This window comes from Diceros bicornis, chromosome 2, assembly GCF_020826845.1.
Source record: "Diceros bicornis minor isolate mBicDic1 chromosome 2, mDicBic1.mat.cur, whole genome shotgun sequence".
Classification (NCBI taxonomy): Eukaryota; Metazoa; Chordata; class Mammalia; order Perissodactyla; family Rhinocerotidae; genus Diceros; species Diceros bicornis.
Window position 1 is genome coordinate 46,413,952 of NC_080741.1, and position 14,844 is coordinate 46,428,795.

The following is a 14,844-nucleotide window of genomic DNA, read 5'->3' on the forward strand; positions in this document are numbered from 1 at the left end:
TCTAGATTAATCCTCAACTACCTTCTCTGTTATTTGCATTTCCTTGTCCTGTGCTGTTTTCTGGGAGAGTACCTTGATTACTTTTCAGGCTTTTTAGTGAATTTTTTATTTGGGCAGTAGTTAGTTTAATTTCTAGGAGTCGTATTTTCTGTTTGTTCTTTTGTAGCATACTGTTCTCTTTCTAGAGATACCTCTCAAAGCTGAGTATTCTAATTAGAAAGGTTTTCTTAAAAGTCTCTTCTGTCACCTGAATTATCTCACCCCCTTCATGCCTCTGTCCTTGGGTCCTTTTTTCTCTTTATCTTGTTTACTGTCATTGGAGACTTTCCTCAAATATGATTCTTACTGATACACACACACACACACACAAATATATCCCTGTGTGTGCATCGAAAGCCCAGTTGCGTCCTCTGTGTGGGAGTGGGATTTGCTCAGTAAAAGTTTCCCTCTAGAGTGGCTGGTAGGGAGCAAGCTGTTTCCCTGGAGACCTCTAAATGCCAGAATGCAGAGATCTTTTGTGTGGGGCTCTTACATTTCTTTAGCAAAAAATCCTCTGATGTTTTTGTCTGGGGGTTGGATGCTGTGCATGCTTCTCTAGAATAAGAGAGAAGGGAATCAAGTGTTACTACAGACTTTCGGCCAATGCCATTATTTTTAGCCCCACTTCTCCCTCCAGCCCTTCATTGTACATGGGTTTTCCAAGTCCCAAGTAGCTCTGACGTTTGGCAGGGTAGATCAGCTGCCTCTTTCCATTGTATTGCCCTCAGCAAGGATTCCAAGCTGTTACTTCCTCCACTCAACTTTCTGTTACCACTTCGTCCATTTTCCATCTTCTAGAAGTTTGTTCCCCTTATCCCATCATTGTTATTTATACATTTTAAACCACGACCATTTAGGGGAAGCTAAACTATTTAAAAAATGTTGATATCCTTTGATACAGTAGTACCACTTTTAGAAAGCTATCCTAAAGATGAATATTTCAACAATGATTTATATACTTGCAATGTTATTATTTTACAAAAAGTGGAAACAACCCAAGTGACTAACAATAGGGGATGATTAAATTACGATATGATGGAATATTATGCAACCACTAAAAATCATAATTTAAAGAATAGTGATACAATAAAATGTTCACAATAGTATTAAATGAAAAATGCAAAAGTACAGAATTAAATGATGTGTACAGAGAGCCCAGTTTTCTTAAATTTACAGGTATAGAAAAGACTGGAAGGACATAAGTACATCGGGTGTTAACAGTGGTTAAATTTTCCTGTGGTTACATTTTCTACAATGAGCCTGAACTACTTTTATGATCAGGAGGGGAAAAGTTAATAAAAGAGAAAGATCATGGCTAGTTCAGAGTGGTGAGTTGTTGTTGTGGAGTGTGGAATGAGTAGTGAGGGGAAGCAGAATAAGGATCTGGGGAAATGAGGTGCCCAGTTACCAGGGATCTAACGCCAGGCCTAGGAGTTCAGCCGGGGAATATGTGTAACCCCAGTGTTTGTGACATACACTTGTGGCTGGAGTGTGGAGGCTAGGCTGGTGAGAGAAGAAAGGAATCCTGGAGACCACATAGACAGCTTTTGTCAGAGTCGAGGAGAGACCATGGGATACTGACCCAGGCAGTGGCAGGGAGCCACAGGAGAAGGGACTGATGGAATGAGGAGACCTTAAAGGGCATGAAAGATCGAGCAGCAAATTCCCAAGCCAGAAATGTGGGCCTCCACACCCTGGTGAGACATGACCTGTGACAATGGGGCCTAGCCCAGGCCCGACAGGCCCTGGTTTCCTTGTGCCTCTCTGGGGCCTTCCTGTGTTCACAGTGGCTAACACCTCTGTAGCATTGGGAGGAGGGTTGTGGGAGGCAACCTAAGTCCTAGCAGGCTACCTGGCTACCCAAGACCCCCTGCTGGGCCAACAGCAGATTGTAACCACTCCATTAGTTGAAGGGTTTCTGTGCTAGGCACAGTGCTAAATGACAGGTGTTCTTTATCTCATTTAATCCTCACCTGAGAATGGAGGTTCTCTTATTCCTATTTTCAAAGCCATTTGTCACAGTCAGGTTTAGAATAACTCTGAGGCCAAAGCCTGTGCCCCTTTATCCCAAGCTACTTTCTCAGTGTGCCTCCAGGGAGCCCTCTCCTCATCTAAAAGTTCTTTGTTATATTGGAAGAACAATGCTTGCCTGTGGTAAAAAGTGCAATGGTTGGAAAGCAAACAATGAAAACTAAGTCTCCCTCCCATCCCAGAGTACCCCAGGAAGGAGTACCCCAGAGACAACCCTTTAAAACTCATACATAGAGACACACAAACAGGAGCGTAGGATACACACTGTCTACACCCTGCTTTTTTCACTGTGTGTGTCTTGGAGATGGTTCTATATTAGCCTATAAGGTCTACCTCATTCTTTTTTTCACTGTCATATTCCATTGTATAGATGTACCATGATTCATGTAGCGAGTGCCCTGTTGGTGGCATGTAGGTTCTTTTCTATCTTTTGCTATTACAAACAATGCTGTGCTGAATATCCCAGCACACAGTCCTTGGGATGTGCGCGACTTTGCAGGATAAATTGGTAAATCAGAGGGTAGATGCATTTGATAGAAATTGCAAATGTGGTTCCTAGTATGTGTATGAAAATGCCCATTTACCTGAATCCTCTCTAAAACTGCTGTTTGTCTTTTCTGATCTGAGAATTGAAAAAGCTCTCATGTTTTAATTTGCATTTAATTATGAGTGAAACTGGATATCGTGTCCCATGTTTAAAAGCCATGCGTATCTCTCTTCTGCGAATTGCTTGTTCATGTTCCTGAGCAGTTTTCCTGTTGGATTGGTGATCCTTTTAAAAACTGATTTGTATAAACTGTAGTAAAGAAACTACCTTCTTGTCTGCCATATGTGTTGCAAATATTTCCCCCAGTTTATAGTCCTTGTTAATTTTTGCTGTTCGAATATTTACGATGTAATGTCAAATCAAAGACTTCCCCTCTTCAAGATTATACCTCAAAATTTCGTCTAGTATTTTGAGATAGGTTCATTTGAAATTCATTTGGGAGTAAGGACCAGTTGGGTCCTGGCCCCGCCGCCTCCGGGGTCGAGCAGGAGGAACAGAGCAGGAGAACCACAAAGATGAAGACACCCCCTGGCTTCCCAGAGCTGCCGGGCGAGAGCCTACAGGCGGGTTCTTCCGCCGCCTGGCCGTTGACTGAGCAGCGCACGGACGCCGAAGGTCTGGGTTTGGCCTCCTTACGCTCTGGTTGGCCGGAGCGAGGATCGCAGGGAAGAGGGAAGAGGAGGAGGGGCCGGGGTGGGGAAGGCGTGCGGGGGATGGAGGAGGAGGAGGGGGCCGCAGTCTGGGGTCGGGGGGGGGGGGGGGGGGGGGAGAACGCGGCTGTAATCCAGCGCTGCGAGGGAAAGCGAAAGAAGGGCTGCAGCCCCTGGTCAGCGAGCGGAAGGTGGAGGCTCCAACAGGGCTGGGTTGTGGGGAGTGTTGGGGATAGGGCAGGGCCTGCAGGGGATGAATCCGCGATGGGCCTGGGGAGGAGCAGAGGCGTGGAGGAGGGGGTGGCGGGCAGGGAAAGGGGTCAGACGGGGGCGCGGGGTGGGGGAGGGGGTAGTTGGAAAAAGAGGGGCTCAGTCCAGGGCAAGGGAGGTTTCCTCCAAGTTCCCGGGACCCTGGTCCTGCCCTGCTAATTTCCTTGGTTTCGGGTGCGCGGGGCACGAACCAGTCGTGCTCTCCAACCTCATGGTGGAGAAGAGGGCATTCTAGGCTGTCCCTGCCCCTCACTTACCTCCAGCCCAGGCCAAATCCCTAAGCTCTCTGAACGTCAGTCCTCTTTGCCCCACCTCCACCAGGGATGTGAGGCTGCGATGAAATGAGTTTGAAATGGCTTTGTAACCATTAAAAGACTGCACTTTTAATGCACAGGCCTGCCATATTCCTGTTGGAGGACAGGGTAGGCATGGATTAGAAAAAAACTACAAGCCTTTCTTGATTGGGAAAACATTTTTCTTTCACAGCTCAGCATGGGGTGCAGTTCCTGCTGACTGCCTCACACAGAAGTCGGTGGGAGAAGCTGCCAGGAAGCCTTTCATCTTTAATTCCCTGGTGGTGGTGTGCCCTGAGCTGGGCAGAGACTGGAGCCAGCAAAGGCCTCAGCCAAGCTTAGCTCAGTCTTGCCACAGGAGCTGGGCTGGATTCCCCATCACTGCTGCTGAAAGAGTTACACCAAATCTACCTGAAGCTTAGACGGTAATAAGCAGAGGCCTGGGCTGTTGAGGGGACAGGAACAGATCTGGGAGGAGAGATGTGAAGTCATAATTCAGGTTCCAAAAGGTAGAATCTGTTTAAAATAGATTCCAAGGAGTATTGAGTTGAGGAAGGAGCCAGATGGTTCTGTGACCTCCTGGAGCCAGAAGAAGCCATGAGGGGATGTATCAGGAAGTAAGAGTCTCTGGCAGGGTCTGGACCCAAGGCAGAAGCAGGATGGATGGTCCCTGGTCCCAGACAGCTGTGGGGCTGGAGTGGCTTCCAGAGGCTGGGGTGGGCAGGAGCACCTCTCCCTCTTTCCATCTTGCTGGGCCCTGCTAGGCCTTTGGAACAATGGGTGCCCACTGTCATGAGCTGTATTCACCTGGGCCTCATCCCAAGACTGGCCCTGCCTCCCAGCAGGAGCTGATAACACTCCTGGGATGGGCCAAGTCTCTGGTGGACAGTGCTTACTGTCCCTTCAGGTGACACTCTGTGAACCCAAAGAAGCCACAGTCAGGAACACATCAGAGTTTCCTCTCTGCCATCACCTGGGGTTGAGTGAGAATGTGATGCACACAAATGAGGACAAGCCATGTGAGCCTGAAGGAGGAGGAGCACCAGGCCTGTGGCTCTGGCCTTGGGAACGCCACCAGCAGAGCTGAGGGCAGGCATTTCCCATGGGTGCATGGTAGACTACAACCAAAGGCGAGAGGTGGGAAGATAGGCTGGACCTAGAAGAGGGTGGTAAAAGGACCAGAGGTTGCCAGGGAAGGAGCTGGATTCATCTTCTGGCTCTTTCATGAGCCATTCTTTGTTCCTTCATAGGGCCTGAGACCTTAGATACGTGGGCCCAGATGCACTGGGCTTGTTTCTTTCTTATTAACTCAGTGTCCAAGTGGCCAGCTCGTACCAAGTGCCAAGCACCAGGGAGCCATGAGGGGCTTTTAGGACCTCTTCTGCCTCTGACTATTTGGGTCACCTCAGGGGAGTCACAAAACTCCGAGTCAGTTTCCTCACCTGCCCGGCCAGCCTCACAGGGTGGTGTGGGTCAAAGGAGAGTGGGGCAGGACAGGGCTGTAAACTGATCAGTCATATGGTATTGCTGTGATCATTAACCAGGCTGAGTTCCTCATCCAAGAAGAGAAGGTATGCTCTTTGGGAGGGATGCTTCTGTGAGCTGTATGGGACCAGCATCCCCTCCTGGAGATGACTCTTCGGTATATGGCTTTTTTGCCTTCCGGCCCAGACCTTCCCAGAAAGTTTACCTTGCACTTACTATGGCCTGTCCCCACTGCCACCAGCCAAGGGAAGAGGAGAAGGTAGAGCCAACACTTTGACCGTCTTTAGCTTCCTCTCCCAAGGTCAACTGTGGACTTTTCTCCAACATTTCTTTCCAGATCTCAGACCCAGCGTGGCGACAACAGCGTAAGATCTGGGATGAGAAAGCCACCCTGAGAGCAGAGCCAGGGCTTCCTCTGACTTCAGCCCTCCGAGGCTACCTGCTGCCTGGGACCCACGTGGTTCCTGTCCTGAGGGCCACTGCTGGGGAAGTGCTGCTGGAGCTGAAGCAAGGGGCCTCAGCCAGGCTGGGTAAGGCTGCTTCCCACTGGCCTTGGCCTCCATCCCTTCAAAATGTGGGTGATACTCTCTGAAACTCTCAGTAGAGTGGGCCTCTTGGGAACCCAGGCTTCAGGGCCTAGCGTCCCCCCAAGGCTGCCAAACAGGGTCCATGTGTCTCTGGAAAGGCTGTTTTCCTCCTGGTCAGTTAGCAAATATCTCTTTGAGAATTATACCAACGTGCTGAGCTGTCAGTGGAGGAAGGCACCAGAATGTGGCCCACTGCTCTGTGAGAAGACCCAGCTCCGGATGCCAGGCCAGGCTGGAGGCCACAAGGGATCTGTCTACCAGATGCTGCCAGCCCATCATAGCATCCCGATTTCACATTGATTAAGCAGGTTACTTTCCTGATCTGTGATCCCAAAGCCTTTCTAATAACCCCTATAACTAAAGAACCCACTCCAACAAATTCTCACCCCTTGGTTAGCTGTGGCTGTATGGCAGACATAGTGGTTCTGAGGATGACTTTCACTACAAGGCTGGTCACTCAGAGCCTTCCTAAGCCTGTTGCCAGATGTGCACAAGTACTAAGTTTTCTGAGGTCTGAGGCAAACATGACAGAAGCATGCTTTACCTCCTGGCAGATATGAGGGCAGGGACTGTGCCAACCCAGCACTGTGTCATCACAGAGACTTGATAAGTGCACCAGGTTAAGAAGGCTATAAGCATAATAGGATTCAGCTGTTGCCCTGCAGAAACTCATAGCCTAGTTGGCAAGATATGATGAACACATGCGAAACAAACCTAATTCGCCAAAGAAATGGGGATGGATGGCAGAGGTAGTCAAAGATAGAGGAGGGGGCAGTCACTGGGAGCTGTGGGAGGGATGGACCAAGACTCCCTGAAGGAACTGTTACCTGAGCCAGGCCCAGACGATTGATGGATGGAAGGATAGGTGGATGGATGAGCAGTTTTGGTGAGCAGAAGGACAAGAATTAGGTGTTTTAGGCCATAAGGAAGATGAGAGAAAAGACACCGAAGCAGGAAATAATTCTTGGGGCACATAAGTACAACCAGAAAGCTGAGGGAAGCCAATAAGGGGGTAGGAGAATGGGAGATAAGAACAAACTAAGGGCTAGGTCCAGACTGAGGCAGACCCTAGCCATCTGTACCCTCGGGACAGTTCTCTGCTCTTCGGGAATTTGCTCAAAACCAGTTTGACCAGGTAGCACCCTTTCCCAGTGTTGGGCCTGAGTTTTCCCCTTCCTGGCTCTCCCATGCCCACAGGGAGGAACCTGGACTGCTTTGCTAAGAAGCTTCCTTAGCATTTTCACACTCCCCTGCTTCTCCAGCCCTCCAGGAAGCAAAAGCCTGAGTTCCCTCTCCTGGACCTCCTCAAGCATGGCCCTTCTATCTGGCTCCATTTCCTGCAGCTTTGGGCTGGAAAGGGGCGTGCGTGTGTTCCTCCTCACCACTTGGAGGATCAGCTGCTCTGCTCTCTCTTCCTGCCTAGACTAAGCTTGAGGGCTGTGAGGCTGGGGATCCACTGCCAAAGCCAGGGCTGGTCTTGCCCCCAGCCAGCCCTCCAAATGCTTCCCTTAGCTCCCTTGTTTTCCTTTCCCTCCTTTATCTCATGGACCCCTGAGTTCTTTCCCAGGAGTTCTTGTCCTGCCTCTCTCCAGCTAGCAAGGGGGACTGGGTCAAGCTCTCTGACTCCCAGGACCCCACTCTCCAAATCCGAGCTCTTCTCTGACTCCCCGTTTGCTGCTTTGGCCGGTTCCCAAGACACTCTGTGTCTTCCCGCCAGGCTTGGCAGTCTTTACATCACAGACATTGCCCTCCCTGGGCAAATGTATGCTGACAGTGCATCCCTGCCTCTTCCCCACAATGCATGCTTTCCTTTACTGCCCTTTCTTTTCTGTTTTATTCTCTACCCATACTCTGAAACCATAGCACATGTATAGGAAAATTATGAATTTAAGTACTCTGCTTCCCAACTCTGGATGTTTCGGGAAGTCCACTGGTGTAACACTTAGGGACTCTCTCCGACCCTGTGCGGACTTTCTCCGACCCTGTGCTCACTCTTGCCGCAAGACAAAAAGAGGTTGGATATGATTGGCAAGTTTGGAAAAGAAATGGGCTCTGTGAAAGCCAGTCCTCCTCCCTCCTCTCTGTTGGGGTCACGTTTCTCCACAGAAACCATGCATCCGCCCTGTTCCTCTTTGCTGCAGGTGTTACAGGAGCAAACCTATGGAAGCCCAGCACTGCATCCGTGGTGCTTAATGCTGTCTCATTCTGGGATTCGGTGTTAGTAACCCCACTTACCTGCAGCTGTAAGCCACATTCACCAATGTCAGCTTTTCAATAATAATAATGATATATTTGTCTCTGCATATCTTATTTGTCAGTTGAGCAGAGAATTATACTAATAGCTAATACTTACCTAGCTAAACACTTTATGCACATTAATTTATTTAATTCTAGAAACATCACCAGGAAATAGGTACTAGCATTAACCCATTCTACAGATAGGAAAACTGAGGCACAGAGAGGGCAAGTAACTGCTCAGGGCAGAGGCAGGATTTGCCTCAGGCAATCTGGCCCCAGAGACCACACTCTTGGCTTCAATGTTATATTGCTTCTTTAAAGAGGGATGTTGTTTATTGAGTTTTCTTAAATCCCAATATAGTCTCATGTTTCCCATCTAGGATATAAAGCTGACCCTATTTTTGTTTTGGCTATATGTTGTTTTTATGTTCTATGTGTTGTTTAGATATTGAGGCCAAAGCTGAAAAGGAGGATCTGATTCTGGAGCAAACAAATCTGAAAAGAGACTTCTCTGAAAGACTCTAGGGTGAGATTCCAGAGGACTGTGCTTTTGGGGAAGCCAGAGAAGCGGGAAGCAGGAGAGCAGAGCATTCGGAACAGCCTGCAGACAAGCAAGTGAGGAGAGACGAGCCACGTACTAGCCAGGTCCCAGCGAAAGAAAAGAAACGCCTCCGAGGAGAGAGAGGCCAGACCGTATGGAACTTGCGAGAGGTGCCTGCCACAGCGCCAGCCTGGCGGCCCCCAGCACAAATCTCGACACATGTACTGAGTGTGGCAAGGCCTTTGGCCAGAGCTCCACCTTCATCGTGCACCAGAGCATCCACACAGGGGAGAAGCCATACAGGTGCGGGGAGTGTGGGGAGGCCTTCACACACAGCGTGCACCTGATCTGGCACCTGAGGGTGCACACAGGGGAGAAGCCCTACGTCTGTGGCATGTGCGGCAAGGCCTTCAGCCAGGGCTCAAGCCTCATCGTGCACCGGGGTGTGCACACAGGTGAGAAGCCATACGTGTGCCCCGAGTGCAGCAAGACCTTCAGCCGAAGCTCTTGCCTCCTGGTGCACTGGCGGAGCCACACAGGCGAGAGGCCTTACGAGTGCCATGAGTGCGGCAAGGCTGTCACTTGCAGCTCCTACCACCTGGGGCACCAGCGCACCCACACAAGTGAGAAGCCCTATCGCTGCACCCAGTGCGGGAAGGCCTTCAGCCAGAGCTCCCACCTCATCTCTCACCAGACCACTCATGCCCAGAGGAAACACCCGCCGGCCTCCCTGGTCAGAGCCCAGTGTTGATGGGGTCGAGGTTTCCAGTCTGACACTGGATCCAACTAAGAGGAAGCTGAGCCCTTATCATCAGCCCATCTCTGTGCCAGGTGCTGCCAAATAAGGCTAAGGCAGCTTCCCGTGAGGGCCTCCACGGTCTTTGGAGACAAGACGCTTACATACATAAACACACAGAAATGACTGAAGGACCCTAGAAGATAAGACATGATAAAATGCTGAGGTGTGTGCAGAGAAAGCAAGATCCGCATGGAGGGGAACACTGATGCGGCCTCATGGGCTGGCCCTGGGAGAATGAGTTGGCACTGGGTTGATGGGGAGAAACCTAGGGAGGGGAGCAGAATGAGCAAAGGCCCAGGAATGAGTCTAAGTGGGCCCCAGTGAGGTGGATATGAGTTCGGTGGGAGTGGCAAACCTGAGATGCACGTGGGGAGGTAGGAAGACTCCCCAGGTCAAAAGCTCTGGTGTGTGGGTGCTGCAAACCAAGGCCAAGATCCCTCCCACAGGACTCAGCTTCCCATAGCAGTGTGACCCTGGGCAAGCCTCTGAGGGCTCTGAGCATCATTTCCACAGCTGTCCAATGTAGGAGCTGGACATGAGGGCCACTGAGCTACCTTCTCACTCTCACACCTGTGGTTTCAGGCGCTACAAAACCTTTGTCAGAATGGGGACCGACAGAAGGGAGAGGGAGGTGTGGGGAGGATGAAGCTGGTGGTGACTCAGGGTAGGCGAGTAGGAAGGGAAGAAAGAGAGATGGGGAGACCGCACGGGAGGCAGCTAGAGAAATCCAGCTAGTCGTGTCAGACTTGGGCACCTCCAGCAGGTAACCCTGCTCAAATGTCTCTCTTTAGTGAGCGTCCATTCATTCAGCAGACAAGTTGTTGCCTTTTACATGCAAGGCACCATGCTGAGTGTGCTAAGGAATCCACAGTGAGTGAGACCTGGTCCTGCTTAAGAATGAGTCCAGCAGGGGGAGGAAGACCAACACCAGGCAGAACATGCTGGTGGCAGGAGAGCCCAGGATAATTGTGGGAAGTTCAGAGAAGAGGGGAGCATGAAGAAAGTGGCATTTGAGCCAAGCCTTGAAGGATGGGAAGGATTTCCAAATCTGATGGGGGAGAGTTGTACCTAGGAGGATTTGCCTGGAAAGCAAGGAGCATGTTGGGGATACAGTGCTTGGCTCAAGAGACAAGCCAGGCACGGCAGTTATGCTCTGGATGCATGGAAATGCTCATGCTCTGTGAGTTGGCGTGTCCAGGAGTCTGAAACCCTTTCCAGCGCTGTCTCGTTTTGTAGTGTGGAAGTTTTATGAATAAAGAAAATATCTGTTGTACTTCCACTGTCACTAAGCAGTGTGTAGCTGGAAAGGCCAGTGTGGCCTGATCTAGTAAATAAAAGAGTCTAGCCCTGGTTGCCAGCGATATCAGTTGGGGGCCTGGCAAGGAGCAGAGAGTTTAATGAAGGGGCAATTTACAGGGGTGTGGCAGGGGACAGTGAGACACCAGATAGCAGCAGCAGCTGGAGCCTGGGCCACCTCTGGCTTGAAGAGGCAAAGGAGTAAATGTCTGGCTGGAGCTGGGGCGAGGGGCCTCTCCACAGGAGCTGTGGGGACAGAGGGATGGCCATTGTCAGAGCCATGGTGCCAAAACAGAGAGGGAGCAGACACAAGTACCCTATCTCTTTCTTGTCTCTCCCTCTGATCTACCAGTGCCTCCAACCAGGAAGCCGGAGGTAAAGGGAATCAGGGAGATGCCATCCACAGGGATCTCCACCCTAGGGCAGAGAGAGGTGTAGGATGGATGTGGGGTGCAGATGAGAATACCCAGTACATGGGCCATGAGTAGAGAGTGACAGACGAAGCTTGTCCGTGGGTGTGTAGTAAGTGTCAGGAAAGGGATCCGAACCCAGGTAGAAGTGGCTGCAGAGGCTGGGCTCTGGACACCAAGTGGGGGGTAGCAGGGGACGACAGGACTTGCCCTTATTTTGGAGTAGGTAACTGAGAAGGGGAGTGTCAGGCAGGGCAGCAATCAAAACATTCAATTGTCCCTGGTTTGGAGAGGGTCCCTGAGTCATCCTGCTGAGCAGAGGTGGGGATGTCTTGGGGGGTATCCCTGAGTGGAGGACAAATTCTCCTGTGCAACTGTGCCCCCAGTGTGGACAAGCAGTTTTCTAAGAGGTCCTTGGTGCACCCTAGAGCACACACTCTCCCTTGGGACTCTTATTGCCACACTACCACATCTTTCAGGGGACTCCGCTCCATTCCCCATCTACAGCCCTTTCAGTCCATCTCCCATAGCCTGTTGAGGGGCTCTATGAGAAAGAATTGTCAGCATTTCATGTGGATAAAACCCCCAACCACCTGCCCCATCCTGATCTGTTCTTCTCCCCCAAATGTTGCTTCTCCCTCTGGGTTAACACTGACGATGCTCTAAGCACTTGGGCTTATATCTCTGGAATTACGTCTCCTTGCTCTGCACACCCAACTCGTCATAACATCGTGGATGGAGAGTACGCAGGTCACCTCTAGCAGGTTTCTTCCATGCCACCTGTCCCCTCTTCCTGTGGCTGCCTCCACTGTTCAGCTCTGTACCCCCAGCCTGTCATGCTGGCCTCCCACCTCTTCGTGTTGCTCCCCCACCTCTGGTGCACATTCTTTAAACCAGGTGGAGGCAGGAGTTGAGGAAGAGCTATTAAGAGCAGAGGACACACCAAGAGCTAGGAACTAACGCAAGGAGTGGTTAAAGGTAATTCACATTGGTAAGAGGCATGGTGTGGAGTCAGGCCATGTAAATGTGCCCATCTTTGACTTCTTTGACCTGATTGTAACATCTTTGGTTCCCTCATTTATTAATGGGTTAAACAATATGGTTAACATGTTCATTCATTTTATATTTGTATGACTCACGATTTTACCTTTTTTTTAAAAAAAAATTATCTTTTAACAAACCTCCCCTGAGTTCCTTTGCAGAGTGTTGGAAATAAGCCTTATCCAAACCAGCAAAGCCCAAGCGAGTTGCCAAGTTGACACTGTGACCCCTGCCCATCTGTAGAAGACTGCGGTAGCTATTGTTTTTGCCTGCCCAGCACACTGTCTCATTCCCCTCCTTCTAACAGACTCCCTGCCCTGGTCATAGGGGGTGTACCTGCTCCTGCTCTGGCCAGTTGCAATACTCCATCTGCTTAGCCACTGTACTTGATTCAAGGGGTAGCATGTCACATAAATAGGACTAATCAGAATTCTTTTCCTGGGATTTAATAAAGGGTCGCTGGGAAAAAAGGTTTCTTGGTTTTGGGTTTTTTTTTTTTTTTTTTATGTTTGCCTTATCATAGGCTCCCTATAAAACACAATCTGAGGCAAAGCTTATGTTGGGAGATACAACCTCAGGGAAGCAAGAGAAAAGGAAAAAAGGTCAGTCATGCAGGGATGGAAGACAAGTAAATTCAAGGTCATATTTTACCAAGCTGGCCCCAAGAACACCCAGCTTGTTGTTTAGTCATGTAGCACATCTTTTAGAAAAGCCTTGCAGAACCACCAGGTCTTAGAACAGTCCATCGGGTAGGGGTGGGGAGGACAGGGATGGAATTTATCTGCACTTTAATCAGCACTGTAGAAATGGAGTTCTTGAGTTTGTGGTCAAAATGGAAGAGAGGACCTTGAATCTACCTCTTGGAACCAAAACATCTGACTGGAGACACATACAAAATGAAGAGAATAAAGCAACATAACAAGCAGAAGTGATTGTGTGGGTCCAGATTTCCAACAGTGAATAGTTCAGGAACTCTCGCCTACTTCCTAGTATTTATGAGATGTCAGCCTGGGTGAATCAAAGCACATGAACATGAGGGTTCAACACTGCCCCATTAACACTGGGCACTAACCCAAGGAGCTAGCTGAGGTTTCTTCGGGGCATGAGCTACCTGATGGAGAATGAGATGGGAGCTCTGTCCAAAGGCTTTTCCACACTCATTACACTCAAAGGGCTTCTCACCTGTGTGGATCTTCTAGCAGACAATGAGGCCTGAACTCCGACTGTATGCTTTCCCATACTCGCCACATTCAAAAGATTTCTCCCCGGTGTGGACGCCCCGATGCACTATGAGATTGGAGCTCTAGCTGAAGGTCTTCCCCCATTCCTGGCATTCACAGGGTTTCTCATTACTGATGTACTTATGAGGTATGACCTCCGACTGAAGCCTTTTCCACATTCACTGCACAGAAAAGGTTTCTCCCTGGTGTGGATTCTCTGGGGCATGATGAGGTTTGCACTCTGACCAAAGGCTTTTCCACACTCCTTACAGATAAAAGGTTTCTCTCCTAGGTAGCTATTTTTGCCCTCTTTCCTTGTCAGGGGCACTTCTGTCTCTGAGGGTAACACACCTGGAAAACTCTCTTCCTTCTTGCTCTGGGTCCTGCCATGCGACCTCTCTGCACTTCCCTTCCCTCCTAGGGCTTCTTGAATCCTGGCTGCCAGAGGGGCAACACGCTGAAGACTTTCATAAGCTGTGACGTATGACTTCTAAACCTGGCTCTTTGTTCTTTTCCCTGTGGATGCTTGAATGTGAAATACTTTTGAACCTACATTAAAGCAGTTCTCCAATTCTTTACCTTTCTGTTTTTTCTTTGTGGAGACTTCTGCATCCTTGATTTCTGCTGGCTTTACGTTTCTGGTCCTTGTCCTCAACATCTCTCTGGCAAGACTTCCCTGATGAATTTTCAAACTGTCATCCCAGTTGCTGAATCCTCCAATCCTGCATTCTTGGGGATCATTATTCTGAAATTCTCTGGAGGTGATTTTGTGTACCTCTGTTTCTTCTGATACTTTCTGCTTTGGAACCAACTCCTCAATCTCAGATTTGGCCTCATAATCTAACAAAAGATACAGAAAACAGAAAAATGTCATCTGTTTCCTATGGCAGAGACAAAACATCTTCAAGTGATACAGATACTGTAGACATTCACAACATTTCCATGTCTGTAACATATCTACACTCCTAATGTGGCCACAGAAGAAAGTCAGCAGGCAGCCGGCAGGGAGGGGAAGAGGCAGCAGGCTCCGTATCCACACAGAAGCCAACAGAGGCTCTGGTCGGTTAGAAAGACCTCCTGATTTGGGGCAGGGAACAGGCCAGATTCTGTGACCGCTCACACCTCTTCTTGTCCATGTTCTTCTGTTTCTGAGCCGAGCTGCACCACAAAGAGCTGGACACCTTCTGGAGTGCTGCTTGGTTCTGAAACAGCCAACTGGAGCTCAGGAGGCTGTCCTGTACTAGAGGGAATTCAAGATGTACAGACCTGGGGGAAATATTCACATTTCTGCTGAAAATGAGCTTGGGAAGGGAGGCTGGCCCTGCAGTTGGCAGCAATGGGACAAAGGTCATATCCTTTTCTGGGCTTTTTCCCTCCTTCCCCTTTTTTTCTCTTCC

General features: G+C 49.6%; 1 protein-coding gene across 1 annotated transcript; it reads left to right on the forward strand.

The window, feature by feature from the left end:
* Positions 1-3,730: 3,730 nt before the first annotated feature.
* On the forward strand, positions 3,731-12,708 carry LOC131414991 (zinc finger protein 3-like). Its single transcript, XM_058556409.1, has 2 exons — positions 3,731-5,845; positions 8,586-12,708. The coding sequence occupies exon 2, from the start codon at positions 8,836-8,838 to the stop codon at positions 9,430-9,432; it is 597 nt and encodes a 198-aa protein (XP_058412392.1). The 5' UTR covers positions 3,731-5,845; positions 8,586-8,835; the 3' UTR covers positions 9,433-12,708.
* Positions 12,709-14,844: the final 2,136 nt, after the last annotated feature.

What these genes read in the sequence shown, in the direction of transcription:
- LOC131414991 (XM_058556409.1), top strand. Translation starts at nt 8,836, where the DNA reads ATGGAACTTGCGAGAGGTGCCTGCCACAGCGCCAGCCTGGCGGCCCCC.